General features: G+C 39.3%; 1 protein-coding gene across 1 annotated transcript in view; it reads left to right on the forward strand.

Moving 5' to 3' along the window:
- The window catches only part of LOC143296103 (KAT8 regulatory NSL complex subunit 3-like), a 131980-nt gene that overhangs the window by 99687 nt on the left and 14573 nt on the right, over positions 1-17720 (forward strand). The window contains exon 7 of the mRNA XM_076607879.1: positions 15930-16061. Within this exon, the coding sequence (XP_076463994.1) occupies positions 15930-16061 (132 nt within the window). The remainder of the gene's footprint in view (positions 1-15929; positions 16062-17720) is intronic.

The following is a 17720-nucleotide window of genomic DNA, read 5'->3' on the forward strand; positions in this document are numbered from 1 at the left end:
CACATGACAGACAGCAGGATCCCGAAGATGCTACTGTATGGCCAGCTGAAGGAAGGCCACTGCGAAATTGGAAGACCCTGCAAGCGCTTCAAGGACACCTTGAAGACAAACCTCAAAGCCTGTGACATAGACATCGCTTCTTGGGAAACTGATGCCCTTGACTGCTCTCGCTGGAGGATGCTGTGCGCAAGTGGCATAAAGGCATTTGAAAACAAGAGAACGTTGGCCATTAAGGAGAAGCGTGAGCGAAGGAAGCAGGGCTCAGCTGCTGGAGACGTTTTCCCGTGCAACACCTATGGGAAGTGCTGTGCATCCAGAATTGGCCTCATCTCCCATATGAAGACACACACCGTCAGATAAGCCTGCCTGCCTACTCATCCGTCGGTCCGACGGGAGACTCCATCATGAGGATACCTTGAGCCAGTTGAGGACAATGTGTGTATTGGCGGTATTAACTCTTTCGTTCCTATTTTTCTATGAACCATTACTTTCTATGAACCATTACTCCCCCTTGTTCTGAGATCCCTACCATTCCCTTCATTCCTGGATTTAGAAAAGAGAAAGAAAGTATGAAGCAGGGTACTTATTTTGGAGGCTTACGGTAACACGGCTCATTACAGTATACTCAGATTGTCATATACTGTTGTGTTCAGAATTGATGTGAGAAGTTGTCTGAGACCCTGTTGACACTATAGGGTGACATCTCTGGTGACACTCAGGTGTAAAACAGGTGACTTAGGGGTCAAACACAATGCATACAACTACGTACTACATGCAGGACAGTGTTTTGCTTGCAGAGAATGCACATCATGCAAGTACTCACTGAGTAGTGCTTCGCATGTATCTCAGTGCCACACTGCTAGTCATATCCACGAAAAACTGTCACAATTGTCACTACTATTGTCCTTATCACATGAATGATTTGAACTTTGTCTCAAAGAGAATATATGCCTTTCACTACACTAGCAGTCACTGAGCCAGAATCAGATCATTATCTACACAATTCTTGAACAAAAACTATTCAGAAACGATACTGTCTCTAAATATGCATGTCCATGTCACAATCATCACGTAATGTGCCACACAAAGGTGACACGTGTGTGATATACCTTGAAGCAGTCATGCCAGTTACTGCACAAGTATACACAACAATTTTAACACTTCTTACTTTTTTAACTTTTCATCACCCGCTATCTGTGCTTCTGTAGCAACAGCTAATTGCACTCTCTCCTTGTCATTCATTTGAAACAGATCGAAATCATTATCTGTTAGAGCGTTGTGAAACTCATCATCAGAAAACTGGTCACAATCTGAACTTTCTACACATTCCGTTTTTCTGTGTCCGTGTGTCTACACAGCACATCAGCAAGAATGTAGCGGCGCCCACTTTCCCACGGCGTAGGGAGGGGGAAGGGGGTGTCTGGCATCCATTCCACTCATAAACACTGCCCCGCTAGTGACCCGGTCAAGGATAGATGACGCGCACTGATGACGCGACTCGCGGGAAGTTCAAAGCGCTTACCGCGAGAACCGATTTTCCGGGCTGTAGGAAGGAAAGGGGGAATTTTCTGCTGCACGGTTTTTTGGCCTCCAGGAATGAAGGGTAAAAATCTTGTAAACCAGAAAACCATGCTGCAGGGATGAAAGAGTTAAACCAAGAGACTATGAGGACAGTGTGTGCATCAGTGGTGTTAAACCAAGATACCTTGAGCCAGCTGAGTTCAGTGAGTGCATTGGTAGTGTTGAAGCAAGAGATTATGAGGACTGTGTGTACAAAAGTGGTTGTAAACCAAGATACCTTTTGGACAGTGTTGTGCATGGGTGGTGTTACCAAGACACCTTTAGCTAGATGAGGACAGTGTGGTATTAAATTAAGATACTTTGAAGAAAATGTGTGTGTTGGTAGTGTTAAAACAAGACATGAGGTATAGATCACTATTGTTGTCTTTCTGACTGCTGTGCTTTGGACATGGAAAGCACAGTAATGTTTTAAAGTTTTAACTTCCCAATAAGCTGTTTTGCTAATAGAAGAATATACATTTTATCATGAAAATAGTGAATGGAAATGTATGAATATGTCATGGAAAAGTTTTGGAAAAGTCATGGAATTTTGAAATTGTAAATCAGTATGGATCCTGTAGGATAGCAGTTGCCTCCTCTGCTGTTCTGATGGTCATACTCATAGTCAAACATGACTGACTATCATACATGCATTCATGTATGTATGTATGTTTGTGCATATGTTTGTGTGTATGCTTGTTTGTATGTATGTATGTTTGTGTGTATTTATATATGTTTGTATGAATAGTTTCCAATAATGTTTGGTATCTTGTGTTCAATTTTTCCTTTTTGATATTTACATATGTGTTCTATTTGTAAACACCTAGGGCTCATTTTCAAGATTAGGCGTAAATGCTCGTAATAATGATAATTTAGCAAAGAGAGAGAGAGAGAGAGAGAGAGAGTGTGTGTGTGTGTGTGTTCATATAGATATGGTGTATGTATAGTATATCTTTTCAAATGTTTTTATTGTCTGTTGCGAGTCAAGAGTTGATGTTTATGCATGTTTGTTCAGTACCATAATTTAATAATAATACATAGTTTTTCAATGGCGCGATATCCAGCACCAATGCTGCTCAAAGCGCTTTACGTCATAGTTGACTATAAATATGCCTTAAAAAAATTATCAACCGCTATCTCACAATGGAAAACATCCAGTGTGTTCATATGAATGCAGAAGCACACTAAAGATTATAAAAGTTATGAAGTAAATATGGCTTAGTTTAAAATAAAATGCATTTCATAGAATACACACACACACACCCCCACACACACCCACATGCGCGCGCACGCGCACACACACACACACACACATAAATGTACCTCCCTTACAGACACACACACACTGACATTAAATATCAACTGCACTAAAAACAAAATTGCATAAGCATTAAAATATTTCTTATTTTCTAACATAGAATTCTGTTTGGACATACTAACATGCCTACACACTCACACACGCGTACCAGAGCACTGTAACCTCACAAACACATGCACGCATGCACACACGCACTCACATACCCATTAAAAATAACCAGATAGAAAAAATGACATCATATCTAAGAACGAAACTACATAAAATACACAATGCATTAAAACGGGACTACAAAAATACTAGCACAAAGATGCTTGCCAACAAGCATACCTTGGTTTAACTCACTCAGTACGGCCAGTCCTCTCTTCTCCTCTACACAGACCCCTCGGATGTCCAGTGGGTGTCTGATTGACCCAACCTTTAGCTTCCGTCGTCAGAATTGTGGTATTTTTTGTCAACATTCACGTCTTCAGTATAAGAGCCTTCCACTTGCAATATTTTGATGGTAATTGGGGTGAAACGCTGTTAACGTCGTCTCTTTCGCCGTTCGTATGGAAAGAGTTAAGCATTCCGCCCAGAACAAAAATGCTTACGGAAAAGGTAAGTTTTCAGATCTGACTTAAAGGAATGTAGATCAGAGGGATTTCCAAGAGATGAAGGTAGAGAGTTCCACACTTGGGGAACCTGAGCTCTGAAAGACCTGTTTCCAGCACATTTCAGATTAGTCCTTGGAACTTTAAGCAGCTTTTCAGAACTGGATCTTAATGTTCTGTGCGGTTCATATGTTTCCAATACAGAGGAGAGATGCAATGGAAGAGACTTGTCAAAATGTTTGAAGGCGAGTGTTGCTAACTTAACCTCTTGACTGCGCTGTTGACGTACGGCGTACGTCATGAAATGTTGCTCACCAATGCTGTATTGACGTGCGCCGTATGTCATGTTACAACGTTCTGTGTTTTGAGTCCCGCATTACAGAAAATGCAGTCTGCTAACTATTAAATCAGTTCCCCTGAGAGCTCTTTATCTCCTGAGATCCATAAGCTAAAATTATTCATCGGATTGTCATATTTATGGCGAAAGTTTTGCAAGTTTGTACGAAGCTCAAGTTGAGTATGCAAAGCCATGGCTGAGTTTCAGTTTCAGTTTCACTTTCTCAAGGAGGCATCACTGCGTTCGGACAAAAATGTCTGAATGCAGACAAACCCCAACACTTGCACCAATATTGAAAGAAATCTTTTACGATGCAAACAGTAGAGCTGAAGATTGTGGAATGAGATAGAACTGCGCGAAGTTGATGCCGAAGAGGCAGATTTTGACATGGAGGGGGGTGGGAGGTGGAGTTGCTTGACGAAACTGAAGACAGGCAAGATCAGCTGATTCAAGATGCAGGTGGGTGTTTACGATGTTTATCAGTTTATTATTTGCTTTCTGTTTGTTATAACAATGAATATGACTGTATTGTGTCTGTTTTGAATGTGTTAGCTGTGGTAAGTAGCTTCGTCAGTCACTGATCAGTGTGTGAGAGTGAGTCACGTGTGTACTGTGTGACCAACGCTGCGCGAGGGGGCGTGGCTTGCTGGCTGGCTCATTGTTGATGACAGCGTGTGTCACTCACCAAGAGTTTTCTTTGTATTCGTTTCTGAGTGTGTATTGGTTTGTTTTTGTTATTGTTGTTCAGTGTTGTTGTTGTTTTGTGTGTGTGTGTGTGAGAGAGAGAGTGGGGGAAGGGGGGGGGGGAGATGTTTATAAAACTGAAATCAGAGAAGGATATACAGAATTGTGTGCCTGAATTACTTTGTAAATGCAACACTTGTAGAAGTGTGTGTGTGTGTGTGTTATTTTGTTTAGTATGAGATAGAGAGAATAAAGGGGGTTGTGGCATACCATGAACCAGTTTCAGTGTGTGTGTGTTTTGGGGGTTTGGGGTGGGGGTGGGGTAGGTGTGTGTGTGTGTGTTTGTATTTCAGCTTCTGAAAACATCTTTTTATATGTAAAAAAAACAACAAAACAACCAACAACAACAACAACAACAACAACAAAACCTCCAAAAACCCAACAAACTTAGTCTTTTATGCACTGTGTTTCAGGTATGCAGCATGGTGATGATCATGATGTTCATCCTGGACCATCTGGAGTTGACAGCTTGCCACAAACCTACAGCTGAAGACCAGCAGCAGCAAGACCAAAGGGCAGTAAACAAGCCTCCAGCAATTCTGGATTACAACAAAAACGTGGGTGCCATGGACCATCATAACCAACAGCTGCAGCCCTATGATGCCACAAGGAAAACTCTGAAGTGGTACAAATAGCTGTGTGTGCATTTTCTTCAAATTGCCATGCTGAATGCACACATCCTCTACAAAAAAGCAGGCAACAGCAGTACACTCCTGGACTTCCAGAAGGATGTAATTAGTGCCATGATTTTTGGTGACCAAGACCCAGACACTGCTAAAGATGACCACGCTGTTTGTCTTGTGTGGACAAAACTTCATTGATGTCATCCTACATACCCCACAGAAGGCCTGGCCACAAAGGAGGTGCAGACTCTGCTGGAAGAAAGGACAAAGAAAGGATGTGAGGTTCTACTGCCCAGACTGCCCCAGCAAACCAGCATTGTGTCTTGAAGATTGTTTCTGCAAGTACCACACACAGCGTTTTTACTGACGATAGATCCTGGGTGAGTACACCCTTTTCGTTCTTTGTGTGGACTGTGTTGGAGTCTTATGCACCTGGACACTGTTGCTCAGCCTTGACAGTGTGTGTGGCTGATCACAACAGTCACAAGAAAGACTGGTTGAAAACCTGGTTGATCTTGTAGCACCTACCTGATGGAATGACAGTCCCTTTTTTTTTTTTATCAATGCATTTTATGGAATTTTTCTGTTAGATTGACTCATTATTTGAAGATGTGAGTATTAAAAACAAAATCTTGGTTCATTTTCCTTTCATTTGATATATACTTTTATACACTTATCTTCAGTACTTTTTGAAATATAAGCAAATTAAAATCATTGGCGTGTTTTTCTTGTTTTTCTGAAATTTTTTTCAGCATAGGCTATAGCAAAACATACTAGCAGCGAAGGGGTTAAAGTGAATGCGGGACTCAATTGGAAGCCAGTGTAACCGATTAGCAGAGGTGTAACATGATCAGATTTCTTTTTGGTGAGAACCAGTTGTGCAGCATTGTTCTGAATTTTCTGTAATCTGTTGATAGAGGAAGATGGTAAATCTGCAAGAGTGGAATTGCAGTAATCCAGTCTGGACAGGACAAAAGAGGAAACCAACTGAGCCATATTTTTCTCTGTTATGTAGGGTCTGACTGAGGCTAGCCTTCAGAGATGAAAATTGCATGAGCGACACAAGAATGAAATTTGGTCGTTCATAGTCAAGGTTTGATCGAGATATACACCCAGGTATTTGGCTGATGTTTGAAATGCAACTGAAGCAGGGCCAAACGTATCTGGGTCCTTTTCTCTGCTGCCTTAAGACGAGTTAGGTCTCCTACGGCTAAGAGTTCGGTTTTGTTTTCATTGAGCTTTAGCTTGTTTTTGTCCATCCATGTTTTTACATCAGCTACACAAGCTTCCAATTCAGTAATGACTGTTTTAAAATCTTATGTCATGTGTGCAATATGATATGTTTATGAGTTATTATGGCAGGGTTTCTTATTCAGGAATCTTTATCTTAATGTACCAATTACTTTAGAACCTATTTCTTTGACTGTATGTTGCATTTATTTAAATACTGAACCTGCCATATAACAATTTATAATGATTTTATAGAAGCTTTTCTTGTTCTGATGTTGTGTTTCTTAATATTCATGTTATTTTACAAAGTGTGTGTGTGTGTGTGTATGTGCATGTGTGTGTGTGTAGGGTAAGGGGACTAGGGTGTGTGAATGGGAAGTGTGCCCACTGTGTTGTGTTGCTTGTGTGTATTTAGCTTTATGCATTGCTGTTTTATCTTTTGTCAAACATTTGTCATGTTGCGAGTGTGTTGGACTTGGCTGTTGGCTGAGATTTGTGAAGGGTGAGTGATGAGCCTGTGGATGCACAATTTAATTTCCAAATGGATGAATAAAGATGTATTGCATTGTATTGTATTATATTGTATTGTAAGTATGTTGATGGTGTTGGTTATTAGTGGAATGCAGATTTGTTTGGTTATTTGTGAAATGCAGATTTAATGGGACAAAGTGTGGCACAAACCAGTACAACATTTCAACAGATCTGCCAAAAAAATTTTTTGACAGTCAGAATAAAAATGTAATTTGGATCAGCTTAGACAATTACACATTGTCTTAACTGCAGTAATTCATTAGCTGATTGATATAAAAGAATATAACCCTAAAATATCAGATAATCACCAGTTGGTTTTTGTGTGGGGTGTATCAAAGTTGGATAGTTGTGATGAAAACAGGCGAAGTTTAAAACTTGAATAAATCTGTATTTAATAAAACAGTGATATGTTGATCAACATGGGATACTTACACTTGTTCAACAAACAATTGTTTCAGAAAGTGAGCAAAAATATTAATTGGATTAATATATGTATGTATGTTATATATTGTTAGGAAGCATTGATAAGTCTCCCTTTGCATGTTTTCCTTTTTGTTCCTTAGTTGCCAACTCATTGACAACAGTGGAGAATTGTTGCTACCAAAAAGAGATTCCTTCTAAGATCTCCCTGACACTTTCAGTCTGTAAATATTTCACTGACAAAATTGTTAACAATAACATCCAACAAGAACTTAAGACCACCAGCTGCTGTGGCAAAGTGGTTAGCGCTGTGGATGGCTGGGAGGACGCGGGTTCGAATCCCAGCGGAGGTGGGTTTTTCGGCCCATGGCCCATTTCCTGACCAACGCTGCAAGTGTCTGTATCCCTCAGGCCTGGTTGACACCAGGATATCATTATGACAGGAAGCGCAGAGTACAGCCTTTTCATGTAGTCCCCAACCTAAATGGACCTCCATAGCAGCATCTTCATTATATCCTCCTCCTCCTCTTCCATCATCATTAAAAAAAAGAAAGTTCCAAATTGTGTGGCCTTTCATGTCCTGCTCTCTTGGTGACCTGTTTTGATATCACTTCACTTCCGTCTTGTCAAGGTCTTCAATGTCGTCTGATTCATGGGGGACTGTCGTTGGAGGGACGTGGTGGCAGTCTTCACTCTGGGGGAGATGCTCACTCAGTCTGGCTCTGCGACTAAGCCATTATTGTCATTAGTAGGGGGCATAGTAGGTGGTACTTCTGGGTTTAAACATCAGCCTCAATATGATACAAATCCAATTCACAACTTAATCAGATTTTAGCCACTCATTAGCCACATGGGTCAGAGTTGGAGGGGAAAAAGTATCGCCTTATAGTCTGTAAAGTATGGTTTACGAACCAAACTTGGTAGAGTGTTAGGTATATCTGACTCACTTGTGTAAACAAAGTGATTCTATGTTTTAACCTGGTGTTCGGTTGTCTTTGTGTGTGTCTGTGGTAAACTTTAACATTGCCATTTTCTCTGCAGATACTTTGTCAGTTGGTACCAAATTTGGCATAAAAATAGGAAAAATTCAGTTCTTTCCAGTCATCTTGTTTAAAACAATATTGCATCTTAGATGGGCACAAAAAAATTAAAAAAGAAGCCAGATTATATGGAAACTGAATTTACTGTTATATTTATATTTTTTTTATTCTCTAAACTTGGCACTTTGATCTGATATTCTGACACAGCATCAAGAGCAGCCTTTTTTTTTTTCCTTTTTTTTTTTTTTTTTTTTTTAATCATTTTTTGTTCAAACAGGAACTTCTTTTGCTAAGCATGGAAGTTATATTTCTGGTGCATGTCTTTGGTGCAGCTAGTAAAAAAAGGGAAATCAATCTGTAATTAATGCTACAGGGGTTAATTTGCTTTAAACTGATCTTTCTCATCTTAAACATTACATTTTGAAATTATAGTCAGTACATAAAAAGCTTGTGTGTTTTACTCTCAGTGTACAGGGCTTTCACCATGTTCATTCGCCCAAATGGTCTTTTTCGGAAAATACTAAAATCAGTACTACGAGTGGACTTTATAGATCTATTGGCTGAGCCCTGAAGGTCATGGGCAAAAATCAATTGCGTACACATATTTATACATATTCAAAGTGCATGCTCATATTCCTCGCGAATGCGAAGGACGCCATTTTGTTTCAGGTAGTTGACCTGCCCGTTCAATCCTATATTCAATGGGCAATACACGATAAAATGTGATGGAAAGTTGGAGAAGGAAATATTTATTCAGAGAAAGATTTGTGAATGCCTCATCACGTACTGGATTATGCCCCAAACTGCCATAAAAATATCAACAAAATCAGTCAGAATTCACAGTTAAAAATAATAAACCATGAGAGTTAATACCCTTGATGAAACATAAAAATTTCCAGTCTTGATTTTTCTCAAAATAAAGTCCTTTTCACTTCATACAATGTTTAGAAGTACTTGTACTTAGCTCTACATGTTATTAGTTTAACAAAATACTCAATTTTCATATCAACAATAAAACTAGAATGAACATTAAAGAGAAATTGAATCGACCGTGTCATACATTCCTGGCAGGTGTAACTAAACTTGTATATTTATCTAGATCCAAAGAAAACGGCTAAATGTTGCAGTGTGATTGCGGTGATAGCCACACCTCCTTTACCGTGTACTTAAAAAGAATTCTTAATTGCCCTTAAAGATTTTATGAATGCCCAAGATACACCAGAATAATATGATTTAAGCAGCGTTCTCACTGCGGATACCGCAATCAATTTATCGCCGTTAAAAAAAGCATGTTTAAATGTTAAATTTTTTAACATCAGTTAAGGAGCCACAATAGCTTATTGAGAAAGACAGTTTCTTCTCACCCGAACACGCAGGGTTCGAATCTGCCTTCAGGGCTTTTTTTTTTTTTTTTTTTAACCTGAAGCTTTATAATAATACAGAACACATTTTAACGATTAGATTTTTTTTTTTTTTAAGTGTATCGCAGGTGAGTCTTGAAGGCCTTACCTCTCTTGTTTGTCTTTTTGAATCATCCCTTTTAATTTGACAATGTACGCAGGGTGAGAATATAAAAGTCAAGGTCATTATTTAGCAGAACAGAAAGAGCTCAGTAAAGCTCCTTGCATCCAATTTTCATCAAACTTGGTGAGCAAAAATATTAATTGGATTAATATATGTATGTATGTTATATATTGTTAGGAAGCATTTATAACTATATAGGTCTCCATAATTATAACATGATTCCTATTGAAATGTAAGGTCAGATGTTAACACTTTGGCCACCATTGTCGCCTTTCGGCACCCACTAGGGAGACCGCCAATGTTGCCAAAAGGTGATGAAAACAGGGTAGGTCATTCACAAACCTACCACTCTTATTTTGGGGAGGTTTGAAAGGCCATATTTTGTGCATGTGTCTAGGGGAATCCCCTTCTGTCGTGACGCCATCTTTTCAGTACTTCTGCAAGTTTTTGAGTGAATTTATTATAGTTTTATCTGCAGTTTCAATCTTTTCATTTTCCAAAATGGCTACATCGATGAGCAGACGCCACTTCACAACTGAGCAAGTTATTGAGCAAATGAGACTGCAGCCAGGCCAGCAGAATGAAGATTTGGGTGAAGAATTGCCGTATGATGATGAAAAATTTTCATTGTTTAAGGGGGAGAGTGATAGTGATGGTGACTGGGCACCGAGCCAAGTACCAAGTCATGAGCATACGGGGCATGGCCCAGACGAGTGGAGCACATGTTCCTGCTACGGCCACTACATCGGCAGCTGTGAGTGATCGTGATAGTGAAGGGGAAGAGTGTTCAAGTCGCAGCGTCTGTGTCACGTCGGAGACCAAGAACACAGCATGGCCGTGGGTCAGCTTGACTACACGCCAACAACCAGGAGGGGGCGTGGTAGAACAGCTGTGCCAAGTCCTGATTTGTTTCAGTGGGTGTTGTACCACATGGATGAACCCTACTGTCCTGCAGAATGGCTTCCAAGTTTTACTAAGAAAACAAGTAAGAGCTCTGTGTGGAGGGGTGTGGGGGGGTGAGGGGGGGTGCTCGCACATGTATGTCACTGAGAGTGTGTGTGACTAAGATTAGGTTGCACTTATTATGGACAGATCAGAGGTGCACTGTTCATTCACTAGTAGCACATATAAAATTATGTGTGCATTGTATCAGACAAGTGTAGGACATTGAAGAGCAAGAGCAGTATGTTTATTTACCACATAAATATTTTATGTCATTTTTTTTTCTTGTGAAGATGATGGGGATACACTGTGTAAAACAATGCCTGTGTAAAAATATGTTTTTGCTATTTGTGCACTTATTTATGAGTATAATATCTTTTATTTGCAGTATTTATCATTGGCTGATAATAATCCGCTGTATATAATTATTACTGATTGTATTTTACCTTTTTTTTTTTTTTGCTCATGTGTTTCAGGTGTCCTTGCCAACACTGACAACTTCCATCCAGTGGACTTCTTTATGCTTTTCTTCCTAGAGTCGGCATTCCAACTCATGGCTGACCAGTCTGATCTGTATGCAGAGGAGCTGCTGTCAGGCATCACTGAACTCAGTCAACATTCAGTGAATGCTGCCAGAGACATTGCTGTCCCTGAAATGAAGGCATACACAGCACTCCAGATCACGATGGGGCTGTGTTGTAAGGACTACTGGCAGACATACTGGCTGCTCAACCTGCCATTTGAAACCATAATGTGCAAGAAGCCAATATGTCCCACTGTGCTTTGAACTGTATCATACTGTGGAGGACTACGGGAAAGCAGCAGCAACCAAAATTCACGGTCTCCAACAGTGAACAGTTCAGACTTGTGTACATATTTGTATACATATTTTACCTCCATTCATTTATTTTCTGACTCCAGTAGTATTTCAGTTTCATCAGATAGTTGTAAAGTGTATGTATAGTTCCATCACAGTAAGATATTTCAAGTGAGGACACTGTGAAACCTTGAAGTGAAGTGACAGAAATCATCATTTTTCTACAAAAATCCAAGTTCATTTTATGTGTTTCCCATGGGTTATATTCTGGTTTACACCATTACATGGGAAATATAGTTGTACTGAAGACTTCAATTGGTGAGTTTGCTTTGTTTTCAACTGAATGGCAGTGATGTTTGTGTTGTACCTGTCTTTGTTTATGTCTGTAATGTGGCGAAGTGCAAAATTTGTATTGAAAAAAACAAAACAAAACATAATAATTAACACAAAACTCAAAATATTTCACTTGTACCAACATCATTTGTTGCTCCAAAACACAAAAATTCCATCATTCCTGTACTTAAAAAAACAACAACAGGAGTCATTTGGTTCAAAAACAAAAAAAGTTATAGTAATTTGAAATCGGTAGATATAATTTCTTGCTCTTTCTTGAAAATCAGTTGGCACCAGGGAGTGTTGCACTCTAAACTCGCTGGCGGTGAAAGGGGGTTAAAGGTAAAGTCACAACATGACATCATTGATAATACTAAATAGAAATGCTCGTAGGTGTGAATGTGATAATGTCTTGTTTTTCTATCCCTTATTCTTGTGGTCAGTTAAGTGTTTAAGGATCTTTGGAAAGAGGGAGTGGAAGACCCAGATGGACAACAAGCTGTTCCAAATCCGTCTGGACCTAAAAGAGACCCTCCCATCGGGGGGTGAAGAACAGAAATGAGGAGTCTGTGCTGTGCAGACTGTGTGCAGGGCACACTTTTTTTTTTTTGACTCATTCTTACTTGTTGAAGGGGGAAGAGGCCCCTCGATGTATTCCCTGTGATGAGTCTCTCACCGTGAAACACGTGCTCCTTGACTGTTGGGATCTGCATGACGTTAGACACAGACATTACACGGCCGTTTCTCTGAAGACCTTGTTTCGTGATGTCCCTCCATGGGTGCTGATGGACTTCTTGAAAGAAGTGAACATTTTAAATCAGATTTGAAGGTTTTAAACTATGGAAGGTTTTTTAAACTTTGAGTGGAAAGCTTAAAGTGGTGACTTGTTTTTACTGGGTTTTTTTACCCTTGTTAGTAGGTATTAATGTGGCGATAGCCTGGAGATGGCCTTAGTGGTCGGCGAGGCTCTAAGCACCATAATTTGATTTGATTGATTTGGTCATCACACACAAGTCTTAAAACATCTTTCCTTTTGGTTTTAGCTATGGATTTATTTTTATGGTTTGTAATGCTTTAAAAAAAAAAAAAAAAAAAAAAAAAAAAAATTCACATGTCTATGTCCTTGTATTGGTAATAACCCTGTTAAATATGTCAAATTCTGATCTTGAATCAATATTTGTTGATATAGATGGTCATTCGTGGATGTTATGCAGTAAGTGACGAGGCCAGTGCACACATTCCCTGAATAAAATTCAGCGGCCTCCTTTGCCTCTTTTCAATAATATGTCATTGCAAACAATGCGATGTACATGCTGATTATATACATAAAAGGGACCACAATATAGTATTTTCTGCTTTGGCAAATTGTAGATAGTGTGAAAACTTAAAACCGAGTGTAAAACACAAATGGCCTTTCAGTACCTTGAATCATATTTTAAATCTGATGTTTTAGGTGAGTAATAAGTATTTAAAAAAGATTATTTCACATAGTGTAATCAGATGGATGTTTCTTTACTTGGCAGATTTTGCTGTTCTGTGCAGATGTATGCATCAATGTAATTTTGATATTAAGTAGAAGTTACCATGTAGCTATCTGAACTAAAAATTATAAAATAACTGCTATTAATGAGTGTGTCTGTTTATCTGATAAAAGTGCTGAGTTTTGTGAATAAGAAATAAAAGTCACCAGCCACCTTGGCAAAGTGGTTAGCGTTGCGGACTGACGGCTGGGAGGACGCGGGTTCGAATCCCAGCGGAGGTGGGTTTTTTCGGCCCGTGGCCGGCTCCTACCCAGAGTTGAGTGTGCTGTGGGCTTAAATGGGGAGACTGGGACCACACAGTCGAGTGTCATCCACTTCAAGGATGCGTCTTTGGGTGTGTTGCTCTAATTACCTGACCAACACTGCAAGTGTCTGTATCTCTCGGGCCTGGTTAACGCCGGGATATCATTATGACAGGAAGCATAGAGTACAGCCTTGTCACGCAGTCCCAAACCAAAATGGACCTCCATAGCAACATCGTCATCATCATCGTCATCCTCCTCCTCCTTCATCGTCATCAATATAAAACAAAATAGTCTCAAAGTCTGTGGCCTTTCATGCCCTGCTCTCATGGTGACCTCAGTTTCGATACCCCTCCACTTCTGTGCTTGGGGTGAGTCCTGTCAATGTCGTCAGTATCGGCAGATTCGTGGGGGGCTATTGTTTGAGGGACGTGGTGGCGGTCTCCACTCTGGGAGGGACACTCACTCAGTCTGGCTCCGCGACTAAGCCATTATTGTCGTTAGTAGGGGGCTTAGTAGGTGGTGTCCTAAGTACGTAAAATCAGAACATGTACCACTGAACACCACCGAAGTGACTCAGCAGCAGTGCAGGGTCTCCTCTGGTGTGTGGCCTCCTGGCGACCTAACATTGATGGTTCCCTGTGGACTGCCGATGCTGCAACTGCGACGGACGAACCTGGGTGTGGCCGTGTATGGGGGAATCTAAATGAGCGGTGTGGGAGTAATGCCACTGAAACGGTGCAGATGATGGGGCAGCAAAAAAAAAGAAAAGAAAAAAGAAATAAAAGTCTAACAACAACAGTTCGGCAGAAACATTTTTGTGTTCTTAATAATTTTTTGTGCCCCTCACAAAGTGCATTGTCATTATGATTAGAATGTATGGAAAGTACTAATTTCCTCTGTTTTTTTAGTCAGATTTGTTGTTGACTAAGTATTTCTAGAGAAAATGATTTTACTCAAGTTTATCATGGAGACAGACACTTACACAAAACATTCTCTCTCTCTCTCTCTCTCTCTCTCTCTCTCTCTCTCTCTCTCTCTCTGTGTGTGTGTGTGTGTGTGTGTGTGTGTCCTGTACTTTTTCTCTTTTTTTTTGCTTTTTCATTGATGGCTTGATGTAAAAAAGCAATTGTTGCTTATTCAGTTTACCATCATGAAATAAAATCTTGACTTGACATAAAATTTTGAAACACACAGTTATTCCATAGATGTATATTATGTACAAACACATACTATGAGCCAAAAAGGAATGTTTAAGTACTGAACATATGACTTACAAATGAAATCAATTGATAAAACAAAATATTGCAGTTTCTTTTCTCCGGCTCATCTTGCGTGTATATTGTTCAAGTGTTTGGGATTTTTATTATGAAATTTTCTCCTGTCTTTTTGTTTTATATGAATCAAATGTGAGCCATAATGGCTTGGTCTCTCTTTTTATCATTAATAAAAAATTTGAAAAATCATTTTTGTTGATTGTTGAAGTTTTTGTCAAGTTTTGTACTTGAAGATAAGGAAGATAAGCATATGTTTGAAATTTGCTTTTATCAATTTATGACTTGTACTCTTTGTGCATACATTTACATTGTACTTCAAAGTGATCATACTATTGGGATATTGTTCCATAATCTGGTTGGGGTTTGTCAGGGTTACCTTCTGTCTCCCATACTGTTCAACATATTCTTGGGGTGGCCATGTCAGCATTAGAGGGAGAACGATCATGAACCTTTACTTTGCAGGTGGCATCGATAGCTTGGCAGGCAGTGAGCAAGAGCTTTTTGAAAAACTGGATGAAACATCAACAATATATGGCATGGAAATCATTGCCAAAAAGACTGAGTTGAGGGTGGAGGGGAGGGGGGGGGGACAGGGGGAAAAAAGGACTGACAACATTGCAGAATGGATAGGAAAACTATTCACAGAGACCCAGGCTTTGACACACAACCAACAGACCTGGAGGAATCTTGTGAACAGTTGTGTGCGCCGCTTGAATGACTCTTCACACAGTTAAGGGAGAAGAAGAATGGGAAGAGACATTTGGATTTGATCAACACCAAAATTAAGATGGGCAGTAAAACTTGATATGGCATGAGACCTTCATAAATGTGTTTTTCATGCTTGTGGTTGTCATTGACAGGTACCCTCTCTGGTGGAAAAGATGGTGAGTGGAGCACCACCGAAGCATCCCAGTCTCTCCCATGAGTCTCTTGGGTTGCTTCTCAAACGGCCTTGGGATCCTGTTGGAACAGCTCTCACACAGCAAAAACTTGTAAGTTTCTGAAATGATTACTCAGCAAAGCAAAATCCACTGAGGCATTTATTTTTCCAGTCAATGTAAAATGAGCAGAAGTGCATACTTTGTTTGGTGTGTGTTTCACTTCCTTTTTTTCCGAATTGTTTATGATCAAGCAAAAAATGATACATAGAAATGTGCTTTTACATATTTACACAAAATGAGTATGGTTTCTTAGCTGATGTGAAAATGCACAAACCACAAGCAAAAGGGAAGTATCTTCATTAGCATGTCCTGTAAATTCAGTGCATGTGTATTTTGCGGTGTTATTAAGTGAATTAGGATGTTTCTGCTATGCAACATCGTCAATGCCAGAGCATGGCTGCAAAGCACTTAAGCAGGTTTCTCATAAAGATCCTGATACTGATAGGTTCTGAAAGTGATTTTGATCCAGAATTTCATGATCTTACATGGGATCTATCAGAAAATGTTTGCAACATTGATAATCACAGAAATGCTGATGTCATCATGAAGAAACTGGCCCACAGCCTTCAGCAATAAGGGCATATGAGCCAGTTCAAAGAGTGTACATTGTCATCTGCTTGTCGATCAGATGTTAAGTGTGCATACAACCAATATCACTAACTTCAGTATCTGAGCCTTGTTGAATCTTTCTCAGCTCTATTTTTTCAGAACCTCCTTTTAATAAGCCATTGTGTCTCTCGACCATCTCACAACCCAGTGGAGAGAAATCAGCTGAAGATTTTACGTTTATGTTTAAATTTTCACATGTCTGTGAATGTCACATTGTTAAACTCTAAACCATTGTCGCTAAACACACTTTTATGGACATGATCAACTGCTCATTTTTGTATTTGATAAGTTTCTAAACATGCAACCATTGATTATTTTATGCTACAATCCTCGAAAGAAAGAAGGCTTGTGTGTTCTCTTCAACAGTTCTATTCACTTTGCCAGATTTATCAACTTCATATAGCATGCCAATCATGAGCAAGATCTTCATAAGGTAGCCATCTTGGAAAAGCAAAAATCTTATAAAGCATGCTGAAATAGGATAAAATTCAGATAGTATGAATTACTTTGTTATCTGAATCATTTAATTTTTTTGACTGAGAAAAATATTGGGTATGAAGCAATCACAATTAATGAATTATGCATCATTGCAGAATGGATGGGAAAACTTCACCTTATATTACTACCTTACGAATCTGGTGGCAACCATTTTGTATTTTACACAATAACTCTAAATGCTTTTGTAATGAAGTGATACTGAGTGGTAGGGAGTGGTTTATTAATGAGTTGAATTTTGATGATAGGCCAGTCACAAAGGGTTTTTCTATTGTTTTATTTTAGAATATTATGAAAAGGAGAAGAAAACAAGAGGAGAAGACAGTACCTATTGTAGACACAAACAATAAATGTCATAAGTACATCATGTCAGATTAAAGTGGATAGTAAGCACATGTTTACATAAATATTATAGTATTACCATGGAAAGACTACCACTTGGTTTGGAATAAGCAACAACATAAGATAATGCATATGTGTGAAGACCAAACACTTCTTATACATTTCTAATACATTTAAATAGTGGTTGAAGCTAAGCTGATTTAGTGAAAGTATAATGACCATATAGATTATGTAAAGCTGTGTCAAAGTGACTCAAATGAATCA

This window comes from Babylonia areolata, chromosome 2, assembly GCF_041734735.1.
Source record: "Babylonia areolata isolate BAREFJ2019XMU chromosome 2, ASM4173473v1, whole genome shotgun sequence".
NCBI lineage: Eukaryota > Metazoa > Mollusca > Gastropoda > Neogastropoda > Buccinidae > Babylonia > Babylonia areolata.